The 20,525-nt window shown below is 52.0% G+C and overlaps 2 protein-coding genes, 1 long non-coding RNA gene and 1 pseudogene across 3 annotated transcripts; 3 read left to right on the top strand and 1 right to left on the bottom strand.

Moving 5' to 3' along the window:
• Positions 1 to 3,416: 3,416 nt before the first annotated feature.
• Positions 3,417 to 4,970, top strand: LOC139590576 (mas-related G-protein coupled receptor member A7-like). Its single transcript, XM_071428291.1, has one exon. The coding sequence runs from the start codon at positions 3,584 to 3,586 to the stop codon at positions 4,502 to 4,504; it is 921 nt and encodes a 306-aa protein (XP_071284392.1). The 5' UTR covers positions 3,417 to 3,583; the 3' UTR covers positions 4,505 to 4,970.
• Positions 4,971 to 11,648: 6,678 nt separating this feature from the next.
• On the top strand, positions 11,649 to 13,622 carry LOC139590566 (mas-related G-protein coupled receptor member B4-like). Its single transcript, XM_071428280.1, has one exon. It carries the CDS (start codon positions 11,711 to 11,713, stop codon positions 12,551 to 12,553), a length of 843 nt encoding a protein of 280 aa, XP_071284381.1. The 5' UTR covers positions 11,649 to 11,710; the 3' UTR covers positions 12,554 to 13,622.
• A 2,899-nt stretch (positions 13,623 to 16,521) lies between these two features.
• LOC139590579 (uncharacterized) lies at positions 16,522 to 18,066 on the top strand. Its single transcript, XR_011679359.1, has 2 exons — positions 16,522 to 16,696; positions 17,324 to 18,066. It is a non-coding gene; the product is annotated as an uncharacterized lncRNA (long non-coding RNA).
• Positions 18,067 to 18,387: 321 nt separating this feature from the next.
• On the bottom strand, positions 18,388 to 19,401 carry LOC139590640 (mas-related G-protein coupled receptor member A-like; annotated as a pseudogene).
• Positions 19,402 to 20,525: the final 1,124 nt, after the last annotated feature.

Here is a 20,525-nt window from a genome sequence, read left to right as displayed (position 1 = left end):
TGGCAGCCTGCAGAACTTCCCCGCAGCGCACTCCCCTCAGCTCCCAGCCTCCAGCTGCTGTCCCTGGGCCGGGATCTGCAGGAGCTTCCCTGGAATGGTCCCTTGGGAAAGGGGAGCGCGGCCCGCGGGGTGAGCCCGAGCGGCGCCCGGCGCGGGCTCTGTCCCAGCTCCTGCCACAGCCCCTGCTCTCCGTGCTGCCTCGTGTTCCCCAGGGCTCTCACACACAGGCAGCTGCCTCAGAGCTGCCACGGGCTCAGGCCTCTGCTCCTCAGCTGCTCTTCACTCTGCCCGGGAAATGAGCAACAGCAGAGAGCCCCAGCAACCACACCTGTGCCCAAAGCGCTTTGGCTCCATCTCAGCTTCTGTTCGATTTTATAGCAACCTCAACCCCAAAATCTTGTCTTCTGAACAGCCTGAACTTGCCCCCTGTCATCCCCTGACGTGGATCCTTATGACCCTGAACTACAAATGTGCTGTTAAACTTATATTTCTGTTTCAAATGTGGTTTCCCCACTTGTATACCACAATTTAAGTGGCACCAGACCTTCACCATTCAGTTTCCAAGAAGATTCAAGCAAGAATAAATTCTGTGTGTGAGCTGGAGCACTGGCACACAGCAGAGGGATGATTTCGGATTTCAGCAATGTCATCTCTTCTGAGAAGAGGCAAATCCATGCTGCTCTCTTGGCTTTAATCCTTAGAAAGTTGCAGGTTTCATCTGAGTCATCCTCTACACTCCATTGGGAGTCTGACAGCAGCCTACAGTGAATTCCAAGGAATTCCTAGAAAGCTGAGGTGAGATGATTCCCACCCAGGCTGGCATGTGCCTCAGGGATCTGGGATGCTCCTGCTGGAAACTGCTGGCCCTGGGACCAGAACTGTCACCTCTCTTCCTGCTGACACCGTGTTTGTGTCCCCAGCTATGCAATCTCACATCCCCTCACCAGCCCAATCCTTTCAAGGGCAAACACTTTATCATCCAGGAGCTGATGGGGCTCCAGGAGAGTTGGAGAGGGACTTTGGACAAGGGCATGGAGTGACAGGACAAGGGGGAATGACTTCCCACTACAATAGGGTGGGGTCAGATTGGATATTGGGAAGAAATCCTTCCCTGTGAGGGTGTTGATGCCTTTCCATACATTGGCCAGAGAGGCTCTGGCTGTCCCTGGATCCCTGGAAGTGTCCAAGGCCAGGCTGAATGGGGTTTGGAGCAACGTGGGATAGTGGAAAGTGTCCCTGCTGGCAGAGGGACAGTCAGGGATCAGACAAGCACAAAAACAAGCCCAAGTGTTCCCAGGACTGAGTAGGAGGAGGAGCAGCTCTGGTGAAGGGCTGGCAGGGGATTTACAGCACCCTGGTCCCTGATAGCTTTCATTGCATCATCAAGGGCATTGGCAGTAATCAGGGTGGGCTCCAAGTGCTGATAGCCTGGCTGCAAGCAACTGAGTGCTGTCCTTCCCTTGGGCTCTGTGAGCCTTCACTAGAATGACAAAAATGGGAGTTCTTGCCTCATTTGTGCTTCCTTGGGCACAGGGGAGGTTTTGGCAGTGGTTCTGGAGCTCTTCCCAGAATGGGAGCTGTTTCTGACAAGCACCCAGATGCTTCACCAGCACTACCAGCACTGCCAGCAGCATTCCAGTGCCACCAGCACCACCAGCATCCCTCTGCTGCTGGACAGACAGTGACCCCTCAGGGAAGAGAAACACGGAATGGTAGAGAGAGAGAGAAGGCGGTTGGAGTACGGGACATTCTGCAGGGAAGGAGTGTTTCTAATCAGAAGGAAATGAGGAGCCATTTGCAAAATTCTTCATGTGGACTTTTGACAAAATCCAATTCCGTTGTGGCAAAGAAAAAAAAAAATTCAAGATAAATAATTGAGAGGGAGTGGAGCTCTGACACACCCAAAGCTGTAAAACAACTTCCACCTGCCCTATGACCCCACTGAGCCTGGAGGAGCAACACAAGGACAGGGCACAGAGAGGAGCCAGTGGGGCAGGAGTGAGGAGCTCCTGGTGACCTGGGCACTTTCTCCTTCATGTCCCTGACCTGCCAGGAGCTGCTTTAGGACATGGATCCCAAAGGAGCAAGAGGTACCAGGAAGCGCCGCTGATCTGCACAGAGCCCTTTGCCTGCTGCTGCCCCACAGGGAACAGGTCAGTGGAATGTTTGCCTTCCTCCCTACCCCACCTTCCTCTCCTGCAGCAGCTGCTCTGTTCCTGCCACCCTCTCCCGCTGACCCCAGGGCCCTCCCCAGCTCCTCTCTCTCCTCCTGTGCATCCCGTCTGTGTCCTAATACTGAAATGGGCCAGAACAAACTTTCTAACACAGTGCAAAGCATGAGGAAGCAGGAATTCTTGACCTGCACAGGACACAGAGGGATCTCTCCTTGTATTGTGTGTATGGTGAGACTTTACAACAGGGTGTTAATCCATTAGAACCACATGTAGGCATTAAAAAGTTTTTCTTATCTAATACACAAACACCATTTTCCTAGAACTCATTTCCATGCATCCACCTCCTCCTGCAAGTCATTTTATGATCCTGGAGGTTTATTAAGCAGTGTCTCTCTGGTGGTCATATTCAATGAATGCTGCCATATTAAAGGTGCCCTTGCTTGAACTTTTCCTCTGGCCATGCACTGTTGCCTCCTGTTCCAGAATTTACCCCAAAACCACTGCAGGCCTCCTGATCTGTTTCTGCACTGGTTCCTGCCATGTTTGTCATCCTGTGTGCCAGTCTTTACATCCTCTGAGAAACAACCATCCACTTTTTAAAATTTTAGATGGTTAATAAACCTTAAAGAAAAAATGCAACAAAAAGAATAAATAAGGAGAAGCAGGCCTGGGAGCTTCCCTCACGGCTGCCCACCACGTGTCTGGCTGATCTTCAAGATGGATGCTTCACCTCTGATACCCTGGGGGTTGCATCAGCTAAACCTGGCCCCTCCCAAAGTCTGTCAGTCAGCCCTTCTTTGTGTTTATTGCTGGAGCCTGCTCTCTTGCAACTTGACTCGAGGGTCAGGTGTTCTCATGCTGCACCTCTTCCCCCCCCAGCAACAAGCTTTTGTACACCCCTTCTTTCTGCCTGTCCTAGATGACTCAGGCTCTCTGATGGAAACATTACAGAGGGGAGAGAAGGGGACTATGGGGTGAACATAGTTCTAAACATTTAAACAACAGACTACAATAACATAATTATATATCAATCTAGCTTCTCTTAATATTCACACGGTATTGATCCCTTAACTGTGAGAGCCAATTATCTCATTATCCATCTATAACACATCGTTCTAAATTTTGGCCACTTTGCTTTTGAACAACTTCAGAAGAACTGAAATGTTTATTCTCTATGTTATTTATCAGCCTCCTGCCGAACAGACCAACCCTCCCACCTCCCTCTCCCCCGCCACCATTTCCACCGCCCTCCTCCCCTGCGCATCTCACTCCTCCCCACTGAATCCTTCCCACTGCAGGCAGCTGCTGAGGAGCCACATGGTCCATCCCTGGATTCTCCAAGCACTGACTGCCCATCCACTCTGACCACAGCCAGGGGCCACATCCCACTGCCTGCCCAGCGTCCATCCATGGAGGTGACCACCGTGTCCCCATCTCCTGCCTCACCCCCTGAAGGAGATGATCTCTGTGAGACAGATGTCACCAGCGTGGCCATACACAGTGTGACCCTGCTCATCGGCCTCTGTGGGCTGGCTGGGAACGGGGCTGTCATCGGCCTCCTCAGCCTGAAAATCGGGAACGCTGGCATCTTTGACCTGGCTGTCATTGACTTCCTCTTCCTCCTCCTTGCGGTCCCCTCCGCCCTCCTCTTCCTGGTGGAGGACTTGTCCTGCTCTCCTATCCTGCCCCTGCTGTACCTGAATTTCCTCTTCCAGCTGTCAGCGGTGTCCCTGTACTGGGGGCTGTACCGGCTGATGCGCAGCAGCAATGTGTGGTACATGGACAAGTTCTGCAAGCTCTGCTGCTGCTGGGAGCTTCCTGAGCGCCTGGTGTGGGTGGTGGACAGTGTCCAATACTGGGCCTTCTTTGCTCTCTTCACTCTCATTCCCACGGTGACATTCCTGTGCCCATCACAGCGGCAGGAGCACTGCAGGGCAGCTCTCATCTCCATGAACATCCTCATCCTGCTCCTCTTTGTTGCACCCGTGCTCATTTCCAGCACAGTCGATTTCATTAAGGCCAAGCGGGGATCCCAGCAGGAGCAACTCCAGAGGCGCGACATGGTTATCTTGATCATTATGCTCTTCATTTTCCTCCTCACCGTCTGGAATTTCCTGCAGCAGCTCGGTTACATGGCTGTGCCCTCCCAGGTTGTTTTCCTGCTCGCCTGCATCCACAGCACCATCAAACCCTTCATATACTTCTTGCTGGGGAGGTGCAGGAGGCCCTGCTCCATGGGGTCTCTCCGACTCTCCCTCCAGAGGGTGTTTGAGGAGCCAAAAGAAAAAAAAGCCCACAGTGATGATCCTGCCATGGACACGGGGGTCTGAGTCTGCTGATCCCTTCCACTGCTCTGCTGAAGGACCCCAGGAAAGTGGCTGAGGGGCAGTCCTTGAGCCTCTTGATTAATCAATATCCACAGCATCATCCTTCCCATGGTGCTGTATTCCTGCAGGACAAGGGAGCACAGGAATTGCCTTGGGTGATTTTTGTGGGATGCTCTGCAGGGAGCACATTGCAGCATGGCTTTCCTCCTCCCTCCTGGATCCACATGGCTCCAAGCAGTGCAGCTGGGCTCAGTGCTGTTCCCCACCTCTATTCCCCATGGAATCACCCTCATGGCCTTGGCCCCAGGGAATGAACTCCCTCTCCTTTGCCTCAGCAGATGAGTTCCATGGTCTTTTCAGGGAGCTCTTGCCTGCAAAGAATGGGACACCTTCATCCCTGGGGACACACCCAGCACAGGGTGGCAGTGATTTCCCAAATCCCTGCAGGGCTGGTGCCTCTGGATGGCAGGAAAGGCTTGGGATCACAGGGAGCATCCTTCCCCTTCTGTCCACCAGAGCCAGCCCTGCATTCCCAGCTGATGGGAAGGGACACCAGGTAGGGCTGCAGAGCTGGGGAGGGACAGCAACATTCCCTTATCCTTTCCCTGGGAATTTGTCACATTCTTCAATTCCAGAATTGAATCCTTCTGAGTAAAGTGCAGGGTCGACAGTCAACTCCATTGATCCTTTGTGCCTGTATCCAGAAAGTACATGGAATATGGAAATTCCATCAGCTGATGCTTGGGCCATTTAATTGCACAGAAATTAGGGGGTTGTGCTGCTCTTCTGCAGAATGGGGCCATCCATCCTCTGGTTCCCCAGCATCAGTGTCCAGGGAAGCCCTTGAGCACCTCCAGCCTGAGCCTGGCCACCCTCAGGAGGAGCTGCACAGCCACTCTGCACAGCAGCTTCAGCCACAGTCCAGCCTGCCCTGATCTTTGTCATTCTGGAACCACCCCTCAATCACATTTGGATTCATGGTTTTTGTTTCTTTCCCCTGTGGCAGTTCCTGCCCCAGAATTTGTTGAATAAACAACCACCAGACCACATTGCAGAGCCTGTCTCTGTTAAACAGTGTCCAAAATGGCTCATTTCCTTCTTTTATCCCATTCCAAAGCCTCTGGCTGGTCTGGGAGCACGGCAGCTACCTGTCTCATACCAGAGCCCTTCCTAAGGCACGTGCCTGCAATGGCTGGGATGATGTTGGCACTGCCAAGAGCTCCTGATTCCTCCTGGGAGAGACCTGGGCAGCAGCCACAGCTCTTGCTCAGGGGGAAGTTGTCCCTCCTTTTCCCACTGCCTTAAATCCAGGGGAAACCAACGTGCCACTGCTTCTGGAAAGGGAAGTGAGAGTGAAAACCATGTGTGGAGTCAGGATTTGAGGCACATGTGAGGTTAAAGAGCATTTATTAACTGAGTTGTTAATAATTAACAAAAGACACTTTGATGTCAAAGAGGGGTTTTCTCTCCCTGACTCCCATTTCCTGTCCATTGCAAAGGCTTTCCATGGTGCAACCTCTTGTCCAGGGAAGAACAACTCAGCCAGGGCGTTTCTCCCAAGGCAAGTGCAGAAGGACCATTATACTTCCATGTACTTTTTCTGCTTCCCAGCACCTTCCTTGTCTCCAGTGTCACCCAGGCCACTCCCTACCTGAGCTTCCTTTCAAAAGAGCAAGACTTCAAAGCAAAAGCTTTCCTGGTTGTCCCTACCCATGGAAGAAGGAGAGATGGAATGAGGTGATCTCTCCTGTTCCTTCCAACTTGTCCTGAGGTGACTTTATGATGCTGAATTGTGTCCCCATTCATCTGTTTAGCCCAGAAATAGGTTTTGCCCATTTCAGACTGGTTCTTGAGCAAAGAGGGGGAGAGCAGATGCAGCAGTTTGTTTTCAGAAGCTGCGCTCACTCCTCCGCATTCCTGCTCCCAGACCGTGCTGTCTGCAGCACAGACATGCAACAGACAGCTCTCCTTTGCTTTTGGTATTTTTTGAACTAGCTGAGGCTGAGAAGTTCCCTGGACTGTGGTTTTCCTTTTGCTTGGAAATGTTCAAACCTGCTCTGGACTGAAAACCCAGAAGAGCACTGGGAGCTCACACCTGTGGCCCACCGGGGCCTGGGACGCGGCATTTTCCAGCACCAGGGGGACTGATAAGAGACTGAGTGAGCCAAACTACACTCCACAACAAGGACTTGCTGAATTTGCCACCTCTGCAGAACACCAAGGGATTTTATTGTTTAATATTGTTTTCATTTTTTTATGCTTGTGTACAATTTGTTTGTTAAATAAACAGTTTTTTTCCACATTTCTCTAAGGAAATCTTTTCCTGTACCAGCTGCTGCTTGAATTTGTTTTCTAGAGGGATCCCATTTGGAGGTTTCTGCCCAAATTTACCCTAAACCAGGACACAACCCAAAGCATTCCATGATGATTCCTCATTACATCCAGCATCCACCCCAGGCAGGAGTTCCCCTGTTGCACACAGCACCAGCCTGGCAGAGCTCAAGGAGCATTTGGACAATGCTCTCAGGCACAGGCTGGGATTGTTGCGATGTCCTGTGCAGGGCCAGGAGCTGAATTCCATGATCCTTGTGAGTCCCTTCCAACTTTGGATATTTTAATGTTCTATATTCTGATGACTCTGTTTCATGATGATTCCACTTGATGATGACTCCCCTGTGTTGCCCTGGCACCGGCACATCCTCAAAAGGCCTCAGCAAGGAAACACTAACAGAGGGGGTGAGTTCCTTTGCACAGCTCCCAGCCAGGAAGTGAATCAGAGGGAGGGCACTGCTGTTGGCCGAGAAGCCAGAGCACAGCCCCATTCCCACCATTCCACACAGGCACAGCAGCAGCAGCAGCAGCAGTGGGACAGGCACTTTGCTCCACTGCCTGTGGTCACACTGGCTCCAGTTGCCATGGCTCTCCTCATTCCAGCTCCCCTTGGATGCCTTCCCACCGGGCTGGCTCCAGCAGGCAGGGCTGGCTCCCTCCGTGCCAGGGGACAAAGTGCTCATGGTGACACCTCTGCTGCTTCTTCTGCCCTCACACAGCTGGAGGGGTGACACACAGAGATACCAGAGCAACGCTGCTGTCCCCCAAACGTGGCTTTTCCCATCTTTTCCCAGCCACAGCTTCCATGTGCAGCAGCACAGGCAGGGCTGAGGGACAGGACAGAAGGCAACTAGGATGTGGGAGCCTGGTCTGGGCTGCCTGGCACAAAAGCCAGGGAGATACCTCCTTCCTGGCTGTGGACAGGACACAGCTGGAGGAGGAAAACAAGTGGAGAAGGAAGGAATTGCCCATGGAGATATCAGAGAGCAAATGACTTTGGGATGGATCTGAGCTGGACTCTCAGGTGTCAGTTGATGTCACTGAGCTGATGGATTCCTTCAGCAGAACACTTGTTTCAATATTCCCTCCCTTTCCCCACACTGTTTATAGCTTTCAATTCCCTACAGACCTCAGTTGGGCCCCCAAAATCAATCACCAGGTTCCACCCAATGAGGGGGCCCTGATCAAGGTGGAAGAGAAGAGTCTGACCTTGTTTCCTCTGGCAGCCTGCAGAACTTCCCCGCAGCGCACTCCCCTCAGCTCCCAGCCTCCAGCTGCTGTCCCTGGGCCGGGATCTGCAGGAGCTTCCCTGGAATGGTCCCTTGGGAAAGGGGAGCGCGGCCCGCGGGGTGAGCCCGAGCGGCGCCCGGCGCGGGCTCTGTCCCAGCTCCTGCCACAGCCCCTGCTCTCCGTGCTGCCTCGTGTTCCCCAGGGCTCTCACACACAGGCAGCTGCCTCAGAGCTGCCACGGGCTCAGGCCTCTGCTCCTCAGCTGCTCTTCACTCTGCCCGGGAAATGAGCAACAGCAGAGAGCCCCAGCAACCACACCTGTGCCCAAAGCGCTTTGGCTCCATCTCAGCTTCTGTTCGATTTTATAGCAACCTCAACCCCAAAATCTTGTCTTCTGAACAGCCTGAACTTGCCCCCTGTCATCCCCTGACGTGGATCCTTATGACCCTGAACTACAAATGTGCTGTTAAACTTATATTTCTGTTTCAAATGTGGTTTCCCCACTTGTATACCACAATTTAAGTGGCACCAGACCTTCACCATTCAGTTTCCAAGAAGATTCAAGCAAGAATAAATTCTGTGTGTGAGCTGGAGCACTGGCACACAGCAGAGGGATGATTTCGGATTTCAGCAATGTCATCTCTTCTGAGAAGAGGCAAATCCATGCTGCTCTCTTGGCTTTAATCCTTAGAAAGTTGCAGGTTTCATCTGAGTCATCCTCTACACTCCATTGGGAGTCTGACAGCAGCCTACAGTGAATTCCAAGGAATTCCTAGAAAGCTGAGGTGAGATGATTCCCACCCAGGCTGGCATGTGCCTCAGGGATCTGGGATGCTCCTGCTGGAAACTGCTGGCCCTGGGACCAGAACTGTCACCTCTCTTCCTGCTGACACCGTGTTTGTGTCCCCAGCTATGCAATCTCACATCCCCTCACCAGCCCAATCCTTTCAAGGGCAAACACTTTATCATCCAGGAGCTGATGGGGCTCCAGGAGAGTTGGAGAGGGACTTTGGACAAGGGCATGGAGTGACAGGACAAGGGGGAATGACTTCCCACTACAATAGGGTGGGGTCAGATTGGATATTGGGAAGAAATCCTTCCCTGTGAGGGTGTTGATGCCTTTCCATACATTGGCCAGAGAGGCTCTGGCTGTCCCTGGATCCCTGGAAGTGTCCAAGGCCAGGCTGAATGGGGTTTGGAGCAACGTGGGATAGTGGAAAGTGTCCCTGCTGGCAGAGGGACAGTCAGGGATCAGACAAGCACAAAAACAAGCCCAAGTGTTCCCAGGACTGAGTAGGAGGAGGAGCAGCTCTGGTGAAGGGCTGGCAGGGGATTTACAGCACCCTGGTCCCTGATAGCTTTCATTGCATCATCAAGGGCATTGGCAGTAATCAGGGTGGGCTCCAAGTGCTGACAGCCTGGCTGCAAGCAACTGAGTGCTGTCCTTCCCTTGGGCTCTGTGAGCCTGCACTGGAATGACAAAAATGGGAGTTCTTGCCTCATTTGTGCTTCCTTGGGCACAGGGGAGGTTTTGGCAGTGGTTCTGGAGCTCTTCCCAGAATGGGAGCTGTTTCTGACAAGCACCCAGATGCTTCACCAGCACTACCAGCACTGCCAGCAGCATTCCAGTGCCACCAGCACCACCAGCATCCCTCTGCTGCTGGACAGACAGTGACCCCTCAGGGAAGAGAAACACGGAATGGTAGAGAGAGAGAGAAGGCGGTTGGAGTACGGGACATTCTGCAGGGAAGGAGTGTTTCTAATCAGAAGGAAATGAGGAGCCATTTGCAAAATTCTTCATGTGGACTTTTGACAAAATCCAATTCCGTTGTGGCAAAGAAAAAAAAAAATTCAAGATAAATAATTGAGAGGGAGTGGAGCTCTGACACACCCAAAGCTGTAAAACAACTTCCACCTGCCCTATGACCCCACTGAGCCTGGAGGAGCAACACAAGGACAGGGCACAGAGAGGAGCCAGTGGGGCAGGAGTGAGGAGCTCCTGGTGACCTGGGCACTTTCTCCTTCATGTCCCTGACCTGCCAGGAGCCGCTTTAGGACATGGATCCCAAAGGAGCAAGAGGTACCAGGAAGCGCCGCTGATCTGCACAGAGCCCTTTGCCTGCTGCTGCCCCACAGGGAACAGGTCAGTGGAATGTTTGCCTTCCTCCCTACCCCACCTTCCTCTCCTGCAGCAGCTGCTCTGTTCCTGCCACCCTCTCCCGCTGACCCCAGGGCCCTCCCCAGCTCCTCTCTCTCCTCCTGTGCATCCCGTCTGTGTCCTAATACTGAAATGGGCCAGAACAAACTTTCTAACACAGTGCAAAGCATGAGGAAGCAGGAATTCTTGACCTGCACAGGACACAGAGGGATCTCTCCTTGTATTGTGTGTATGGTGAGACTTTACAACAGGGTGTTAATCCATTAGAACCACATGTAGGCATTAAAAAGTTTTTCTTATCTAATACACAAACACCATTTTCCTAGAACTCATTTCCATGCATCCACCTCCTCCTGCAAGTCATTTTATGATCCTGGAGGTTTATTAAGCAGTGTCTCTCTGGTGGTCATATTCAATGAATGCAGCCATATTAAAGGTGCCCTTGCCTTGAATTTTTCCTCTGGCCATGCACTCTGGCTTCCTGTTCCACAATTTGCCACAAAATCACTGCAGGCCTCCTTATCTGTTTCTGCACTGGTTCCTGCCATGTTTGTCATCCTGTGTGCCAGTCTTTACATCCTCTGAGAAACAACCATCCACTTTTTAAAATTTTAGATGGTTAATAAACCTTAAAGAAAAAATGCAACAAAAAGAATAAATAAGGAGAAGCAGGCCTGGGAGCTTCCCTCACGGCTGCCCACCACGTGTCTGGCTGATCTTCAAGATGGATGCTTCACCTCTGATACCCTGGGGGTTGCATCAGCTAAACCTGGCCCCTCCCAAAGTCTGTCAGTCAGCCCTTCTTTGTGTTTATTGCTGGAGCCTGCTCTCTTGCAACTTGACTCGAGGGTCAGGTGTTCTCATGCTGCACCTCTTCCCCCCCCAGCAACAAGCTTCTGTACACCCCTTCTTTCTACCTGTCCTAGATGACTCAGGCTCTCTGATGGAAACATTACAGAGGGGAGAGAAGGGGACTATGGGGAGAACAGGGGACATCTAAACAACAGACTACAATAACATAATTATATATCCATAAAACTTCTATTAATATTGACACAGTATTCATCCCTTAACTGTGAGACTCAATTATCTCATTATCCATCTATAACACATGGTTCTAAATTTTGGCCGCTTTGCTTTTGAACAACTTCAGAAGAACTGAAAATGTTTCTTTTCTCTGTTATTTATCAGCCTCCTGCCAAACAGACCAACCCTCCCACCTCCCTCTCCCACCCCACAATTCCCACCGCCCTCCTCCCCTGCACATCTCATTCCTCCCCACTGAATCCTTCCCACTGCAGGCAGCTGCTGAGGAGCCACATGGTCCATCCCTGGATTCTCCAAGCACTGACTGCCCATCCACTCTGACCACAGCCAGGGGCCACATCCCACTGCCTGCCCAGCATCCATCCATGGAGGTGACCACCGTGTCCCCATCTCCTGCCTCACCCACTGAAGGAGATCATCTCTGTGAGACAGATGCCACTACCATGGCCATACACAGTGTGACCCTGCTCATCGGCCTCTGTGGGCTGGCTGGGAACGGGGCTGTCATTGGCCTTCTTAGACTGAAAAACTTTAACTCTAGATTCTTTGACTTGGCTGTCATTGACTTCCTCTTCCTCCTCCTTGCGGTCCCCTCCGCCCTCCTCCTCCTGGTGGAGGACTTGTCCTGCTCTCCTATCCTCCCCCTTCTGTACCTGAGTTTCCTCTTCCAGCTGTCAGTGGTGCCCCTGTACTGGGGGCTGTTCCGGCTGATATGCAGCAGCAATGTGCTGTATGTGTACAAGCTCTGCACATTCCACTGCTGCTGGGAGCTTCCCGAGCGCCTGATGTGGGTGGTGATCAGTGTCCAATACTGGGCCTTCTTTCCTCTCTTCACTGTCATTCCCATGGTGACATTCCTGTGCCCATCACACCAGCAGGAGCACTGCCGGGCAGCTCTCATCTCCATGAACATCCTCATCCTGCTCCTCTTGGCTGCACCCGTGGCCATTTCCAGCACAGTCGATTTCATTAAGGCCAAGTGGGGCTCCCAGCAGCAGGAACCTAAGAGGCGCGACATCGTTACCTTCCTCGTTGGGCTCTTCATGTTCCTCCTCATCCTCTGGAATTTCCTGCAGCAGCTCGGTTACATTGTTGTGTCCTCCCAGGTTGTTTTCCTGCTCGCTTGCATCCACAGCACCATCAAACCCTTCATCTACTTCTTGCTGGGGGGATGCAGGAGGCCCTGCTCTGTGGGGTCCCTCCAGCTCTCCCTCCACAGGGTGTTTGAGGAGCCAAAAGAAAAAACAGCCCGCAGAAATGATCCTGCCAGGGACACAGTGGTCTGAGCCTGCTGATCCCTTCCACTGCTCTGCTGAAGGACCCCAGGAAAGTGGCTGAGGGGCAGTCCTTGAGCCTCTTGATTAATCAATATCCACAGTATTACCCTCCCCATGGTGCTGTATTCCTGCAGGACAAAGGAGCATGGGCTTTGCCTTGGGTGATTTTTGTGGGATGCTCTGCAGGGAGCACATTGCAGCATGGCTTTCCTCCTCCCTCCTGGATCCACATGGCTCCAAGCAGTGCAGCTGGGCTCTGTGCTGTTCCCCAGCTCTATTCCCCATGGAATCACCCTCATGGCCTCGGCCCCAGGGAATGGACTCCCTCTCCTTTGGCTCAGCAGATGAGTTCCATGGTGATTTCAGGGAGATCCTGCCTGCAAAGGATGGCACACCTTCATCCCTGGGGACACACCCAGCACAGGGTGGCAGTGATTTCCCAAATCCCTGCAGGGCTGGTGCCTCTGGATGGCAGGAGAGGGGTTGGGATCACAGGGAGCATCCTTCCCCTTCTGTCCACCAGAGCCAGCCCTGCATTCCCAGCTGATGGGAAGGGACACCAGGTAGGGCTGCAGAGCTGGGGAGGGACAACATTCCCTTATCCTTTCCTTGGGAATTTGTCACATTCTTCAATTCCAGAATTGAATCCTTCTGAGTAAAGTGCAGCGTCGATAGTGAACTCCATTGAACTCCTCTGCCTGTATCCAGAAAGTAGATGGAATATGGAATTTCCCATCACCAGATGCTTGGACCATGTAATTGCACAGAAATTAGGGGGTTGTGCTGCTCTTCTGCAGAATGGGGCCATCCATCCTCTGGTTCCCCAGCATCAGTGTCCAGGGAAGCCCTTGAGCACCTCCAGCCTGAGCCTGGCCACCCTCAGGAGGAGCTGCACAGCCACTCTGCACAGCAGCTTCAGCCACAGTCCAGCCTGTCCTGATCTTTGTCATTCTGGAACCACCCCTCAATCAGATTTGGATTCATGGTTTTTGTTTCTTTCCACTGTCGAAGATCTCACCTTCCGAATTTGTAGAATAAACAACAACCAGGCTTCCCTGCAGAGCCTGTCTCTGTTAAACAGTGTCCAAAATGGCTCATTTCCTTCTTTTACCCCATTCCAAAGCCTCTGGCTGCTCTGGGAGCAGGGCAGCTACCTGTCTCATACCAGAGCCCTTCCTAAGGCACGTGCCTGCAATGGCTGGGATGATGTTGGCACTGCCAAGAGCTCCTGATTCCTCCTGGGAGAGACCGGGCAGCAGCCACAGCTCTTGCTCAGGGGGAAGTTGTCCCTCCTCTACCCACTGCCTTAAAACCAGGGGAAACCAACGTGCCACTGCTTCTGGAAAGGGAAGTGAAAGTGAAAACCATGTGTGGAGTCAGGCTTTGGAGGCACACTTGAGGTTTAACAGCTAAGGAGCATTTATTACCAGAGTTGTTAATAATTAACAGAAGAGTCTTGTATATCTAAGAGGGTTTTTCTCTCCCTGACTCCCTTTTCCTGTCCATTGCAAAGACTTTCCATGGTGGGACCTCTTGTCCAGGGAAGAACAACTCAGCCAGGCCGTTTCTCCCAAGGCAAGTGCAGAAGGACCATTATACTTCCATGTACTTTTTCTGCTTCCCAGCACCTTCCTTGTCTCCAGTGTCACCCAGGCCACTCCCTACCTGAGCTTCCTTTCAAAAGAGCGAGACTTCAAAGCAAAAGTTTTCCTGGTTGTCCCTGCCCATGGAAGAAGGAGAGATGGAATGAGATGATCTCTCCTGTTCCTTCCAACTTGTCCTGGGGTGACTTTATGAGCTGAATTGTGTCCCCATTCACCTGTTTAGCCCAGAAATAGGTTTTGCCCATTTCAGACTGGTTCTTGAGCAAAGAGAGGGAGAGCAGATGCAGCAGTTTGTTTTCAGAAGCTGTGCTCACTCCTCCCCATTCCTGCTCCCAGACCGTGCTGTCTGCAGCACAGACATGCAACACACAGCACTCCTTTGCTTTTGGTATTTTTTTAACTAGCTGAGGCTCAGAAGTTCCCTGGACTGTTGCTTTCCTTTTGCTTGGAACTGTTCTGTCGTGAACAGCGGAAGAATTGCAGCACACAATATGCGTGAACAGCAAATCCCAAAGTTTATTGATAGCTCACACATGTTTATATTGGTGTTAATGAAGCTTATACATATTGCAAAAGTTGAGCTCATTATTGGTTAAAGCACACTTAGATCAACCACACCTACTTCTATGCTCTAAGTATTATTTTGTTTCTATGTTTACATTCTTATAGCTACTCTACCTAGGCTATCTTCATTTTCTGGCAAGCGATTTTCTCCCCCATCTTCCTGTTTCAGCGAAGGTCACCATGACTTTTGTCAGGGATTGGACACTGGTTGCTTAATCCCCAGCTTGTTTCCCCTATCCTTATCCAACGGTATCACATCGAAGTGGCCTTTCTCAGCTAGCCAATTATCCACAAAGCTCTCCACATTTCCCCCATTTTTCTGTTGAACAAGCATGGTTTGATTAAATGCGGTAGCTATCATCTTTTGCACCATATTCTGTAAGCATATACAAAAACATGGCAAAATTAATACTAACAACAAAGCTACAATAGCTACTACAATGCCAACCTTAACAATAGAGCGTAACCATGATCTTCAGCTGAAAGATTTGAGCCATTCTTTGCCCTTTTTCGATTTGCATAGGTGGAAAAAGAGTATGCACCATAATAGAAATCTCCCCTGTATAGTCAGCGTCTATTATTCTAGATAAAACAAACATTCCCATCATGGTAGCCGAGGAACGTCCTAAAAGCAAAGCTCCCATAGGTAATCCATCAATAATGAGTGGTCCCTTCACTCTAGTTGGAACCTTTTCTGGGTGGGTGGTCATCAGGGTTACTGTGGCTGCGGCTGCCAGGTCCAATCCGAGGCTCCCGGCGGTGGCGGGCTGGAGGCAGGTTGAGCTGAAGCGGTGACAGCTGCTACTTGTGTCTGGGCGCGGCGGCTGGTGGGCGCGCTGGCTCTGCCGTTTCCCGAGCGGCGTCTGCAGGCTCCGGTGTTGTGGGTTCACTGGTTACTCCAAATTGACTAACCGTGGATCGTAACTGTGATAACAATTTCCAATCCAAAGCAGTTATTGTACCCTGAAACCCTCCCCCCGCCAGGGGAGAATAAACCACTGGACAGGCAATTTCCATAGCAGCCGATATTGCTTCGTCATCCCCCGTGTCCATGAATTCTTTCGCTACCGCCACCCATGCCTCCCTTCGCTGCTGTGCAATGGCCCCTGCTAGGTCACTCTCTGACCCGGGGATGGGCGCATTACTAGGCGGAGGAGGTGTAGGGTTTGACACCAGGGCAGGCGGCGCGGACGGCACTGCTGGAGTACATGCGGGGGGGAAGCTGCTGCCTGAAGCAGGAGCTGATACTGGCAGGGAGCTGGTGTTTAGAGCAGGAGCTAATGTCGGCGGGGAGCCGCCGCTTAAAGTAGGTGCCGGTGCCGGCAGGGGACTGCCGTGTAAAGCAGGAACCGAAGTAGGCAAGGAAGTGCTACTTAAAGCAGGCGCCGATGTTGGCGGGGCCGTGTTGCTTAAAGCAGGCGCCGGTGTCGGTGGGGAACTGCCGTTTAAAGCAGAAGGCGATGCCGGCGGCAGATTGACTGTGGACGTAACAGGGAGTAACGGGGAACAAAACCAGTCCCCATAATTCCTGTTTTTTTCATGGGCTGCACTAGCCTGCTGAGCAGCTCTTTCCTCTGCCTGATATTTCAGCAATTCATCATGCACGAATCGCCATAACTTTCCCAACTTTCTCGCGGTTTTATCATCATCTATGACTGCCTGCCACAACTTATCCCCAAATATACGTCACTCTGACAACTCATGCACTGTGTGAGGATTTCGAAAAAGTCCCTGTGCATACCCATGAGCTAACAACCCATATAGCTCTTTCTGCAAATCTATACCCTTAACCTTACGCTTTTGCAAAAAGCCAGTAAATAAATCATATGCTGCTTGCCTTTCTTTATCCATGTTAAAGATAACAGCGCACTTCTTGCAGCCCTTGCAGGCTCCGGCAGCACATATCGGCCGGGGTCTCCGATGAGTTCACCCAGGGGGCGGCACTTTCCCTTTTTCAGCGGTGCTTTCGTCATCCTCAGCTGAGGTAGTGTGGGATCTCAGCACATCGTTCCCGATGTCCAGAGATGCCAGGAGAACCCTTGGGGGGTCTCGAAAATCCTGGAATGTTGCCAAGAGTGTTTGGTGGCTTGATTTTGATCCATCCACAGAAGTAACAAGAGTTTGAGGACAAGAGAATCACTTTAGAGTAAAAGGTGTAAGAGAGACACGTTTAGAGGGTGAAATATAAACTTTAAGGTTTTTGGTACAGGGGGGTTATGGAGACAAGATGGAGGGATCAGGGCGTGTCTCGTCCTTCTTCTTTCTTCTTCTTGTCCTCCATCTCCTGTGATGATGTTGGCACTTGGGGATTGGTTTCTCGTGAAGGTGCACTTGCCAACATGGGTGAAAAGCATTGGGAAATTAAGGTAAATATTGTGTACGTAGATTTTACTATAAAAAGACATGACCGCCCTGTGGGTGGTCAGAGAGTGCCTGTGACTGCTTGCAGATCAGACCTCTGTTGGGCAGACAGAAAATTTTGTAGATAAGAAATAATAAACAATCAGAAGATCGAAAAGCCGAAGAGTCCAGACTCGTCCTTTGAATCGCGTGCCACCCAAGAACCACTCTACCCGTGTCGGGGCAGAGACAGACAGCCGGACCCGACAAGGCAGGACCCGAACTCCTTACACCGATCGACCGTGGCTACCGGCGAATCACGTCTCGGGGTCTCCATTTGTCGTGAACGGTGGAAGAATTGCAGCACACAATATGCGTGAACAGCAAATCCCAAAGTTTATTGATAGCTCACACATGTTTATGTTGGTGTTAATGAAGCTTATACATATTGCAAAAGCTGAGCTCATTATTGGTTAAAGCACACTTAGATCAACCACACCTACTTCTATTCTCTAATGATTATTTTGTTTCTATGTTTACATTCTTATAGCTTCTCTACCTAGGCTATCTTCATTTTCTGGCAAGCGATTTTCTCCCCCATCTTCCTGTTTCAGCGAAGGTCACCATGACCTTTGTCAGTGATTGGACACTGGTTCCTTAATCCCCAGCTTGTTTCCCCTATCCTTATCCAACGGTATCACATCGAAGTGGCCTTTCTCAGCTAACCAATTATCCAAAAAGCTCACCACACTGTTCAAACCTGCTCTGGACTGAAAACCCAGAAGAGCACTGGGAGCTCACACCTGTGGCCCACCGGGGCCTGGGACGCAGCATTTTCCAGCACCAGGGGGACTGATAAGAGACTGAGTGAGCCAAACTACACTCCACAACAAGGACTGGCTGAATTTGCCACCTCTGCAGAACACCAAGGGATTTTATTGTCTAATATTGTTTTCAATTTTTTTTATGCTTGTGAATACTTTGCTTGTTAAATAAACAGTTTTTTTCCACTTTTCCTTAAAGAAATCTTTTCCCAAACAAGTTGGGGGGGGGGGGGGGGGGCTGCTTGAATTTGTTTACAGCCTCTGTTCAGAGGCTTCCTCCCAAATTTTCCCTAAAGCAGGACACAACCCAAAGCATTCCATGAGGATTCCTTGTGTCACTCACTACCACCCCAGGCAGGAGTGCCCCTGCTGCACACAGCACCAGCCTGGCAGAGCTCAAGGAGCATTTGGACAATGCTCTCAGGCACAGCCTGGGATTCTTGGGATGTCCTGTGCAGGGCCACGAGCTCAACTCCATCAACATTGTGGGTCCCTTCCAACTCTGGATATTTTATGGTTCTATTTTATGCTGAGGATCTTTCTTGATGATTCCACTTGATGATGACTCCACTGTGTTGTCCCTGTGCCCTGGCTCTGGCACAAAAGCCTCAAAAGCCCTCTGCAAGGCAACACTACCAGAGGAGGTGAATTCCTCTGCACAGCTCCCAGCCAGGAAGTGAATCAGAGGGAGGGCAGAGCTCTTGGCACAGGTGAGCAGGAGAGAGGTGCTGGCAGCAAAGACAGAGAAGTCAAACGCCCTCAGCAAGAGCCAGTGCCCAAAATCAGCAGGGAAGAAGGGGAAGGGCATGACAGGAGCAGCAGGAGCAGGGCACAGAGCTTCCCTGGGAGCTGTTTCCATGGGCAGCACAGGAGCCTGGCCATCAGGGCCAGAGCAGAACAGGCCAGGCTGAGCACTGAGAAGAGGCAGCTCAGCACCAAGGCCATGGGCACCAAAGAGCAGCAATGGAGGGGGGCAGTGAGCAGGAAGGAGAGCAGCCAGAGCAGGGCACACAGGAGCATGGGGAAGCACTGCGAGCAGTGGCAGGGCCAGCAGGACACACGAGGACAAACAGAGCTGTCACAGCACTGAGGGCTGTCAGACAGGAGACAGCGGCAGCGAAAGCCAAGAGGATGGGCACCTTCAGCCCAGCTGTCACACCCCACGAGCCCAGCTGCTGGCAGAAGCTCCCTGGGACAGAAAATAGCCCCAGGGGGATGATGATGGAGAGCAGGAAGGTGAAGCCAGCCATGGCCAGGCTGAGCACATAAGGGGTGATGGGGTTCCTGTGGATGCAGAAGATGAGGAGCCAGAGCACAGCCCCATTCCCACCATTCCACACAGGCACAGCTGCAGCAGCAGCAGCAGCAGCAGCAGTGGGACAGGCACTTTGCTCCACTGCCTGTGGTCACACTGGCTCCAGTTGCCGTGGCTCTCCTCACTCCAGCTCCCCTTGGATGCCTTCCCACCGGGCTGGCTCCAGCAGGCAGGGCTGGCTCCCTCCGTGCCAGGGGACAAAGTGCTCATGGTGACACCTCTGCTGCTTCTCCTGCCCTCACACAGCTGGAGGGGTGACACACAGAGACACCAGAGCAACGCTGCTCTCCCCCAAACGTGGCTTTTCCCATCTTTTCCCAGCCACACCTTCCATGGGCAGCAGCACAGGCAGGGCTGAGGGACAGGACAGAAGGCAACTAGGATGTGGGAGCCTGTTCTGGGCTGCCTGGCACAAAAGCCAGGGAGATACCTCCTTCCTGGCTGTGGACAGGACACAGCTGGAGGAGGAAAACAAGTGGAGAAGGAAGGAATTGCCCATGGAGATATCACAGAGCAAATGGCTTTGGGATGGATCTGAGCTGGACTCTCAGGTGTCAGTTGATGTCACTGAGCTGATGGATTCCTTCAGCAGGACACTCGTTTCAATATTCCCTCCCTTTTCCCACACTGTTTATAGCTTTCAATTCCCTACAGACCTCAGTTGGGCCCCCAAAATCAATCACCAGGTTCCACCCAATGAGGGGGCCCTGATTAAGGTGGAAGAGAAGAGTCTGACCTTGTTTCCTCTGGCAGCCTGCAGAACTTCCCCGCAGCGCACTCCCCTCAGCTCCCAGCCTCCAGCTGCTGTCCCTGGGCCGGGATCTGCAGGAGCTTCCCTGGAATGGTCCCTTGGGAAAGGGGAGCGCGGCCCGCGGGGTGAGCCCGAGCGGCGCCCGGCGCGGGCTCTGTCCCAGCTCCTGCCACAGCCCCTGCTCTCCGTGCTGCCTCGTGTTCCCCAGGGCTCTCACACACAGGCAGCTGCCTCAGAGCTGCCACGGGCTCAGGCCTCTGCTCCTCAGCTGCTCTTCACTCTGCCCGGGAAATGAGCAACAGCAGAGAGCCCCAGCAACCACACCTGTGCCCAAAGCGCTTTGGCTCCATCTCAGCTTCTGTTCTATTTTATAGCAACCTCAACCCCAAAATCTTGTCTTTTGAACTGCATGAACTTGCCCCCTGTCATCCCCTGACATGGATCCTTATGACCCTGCACTACAAATGTCCTGTTAACTTTGATTACTGGTTCAAATCTAGTTTTCCCCCTTGTATACCATAAAATCAGTGGTACTTTACCTTCACCACACTAAGAAGATTCATGCACTATTAAATTCTGTGTG

Source organism: Agelaius tricolor, unplaced genomic scaffold (assembly GCF_023055355.1).
Source record: "Agelaius tricolor isolate 1412-34295 unplaced genomic scaffold, bAgeTri1.0.p SCAF_5, whole genome shotgun sequence".
Classification (NCBI taxonomy): Eukaryota; Metazoa; Chordata; class Aves; order Passeriformes; family Icteridae; genus Agelaius; species Agelaius tricolor.
The sequence above is the reverse complement of the archived record's forward strand: the minus strand, read 5'-3'. Positions and strand labels throughout refer to the sequence as shown.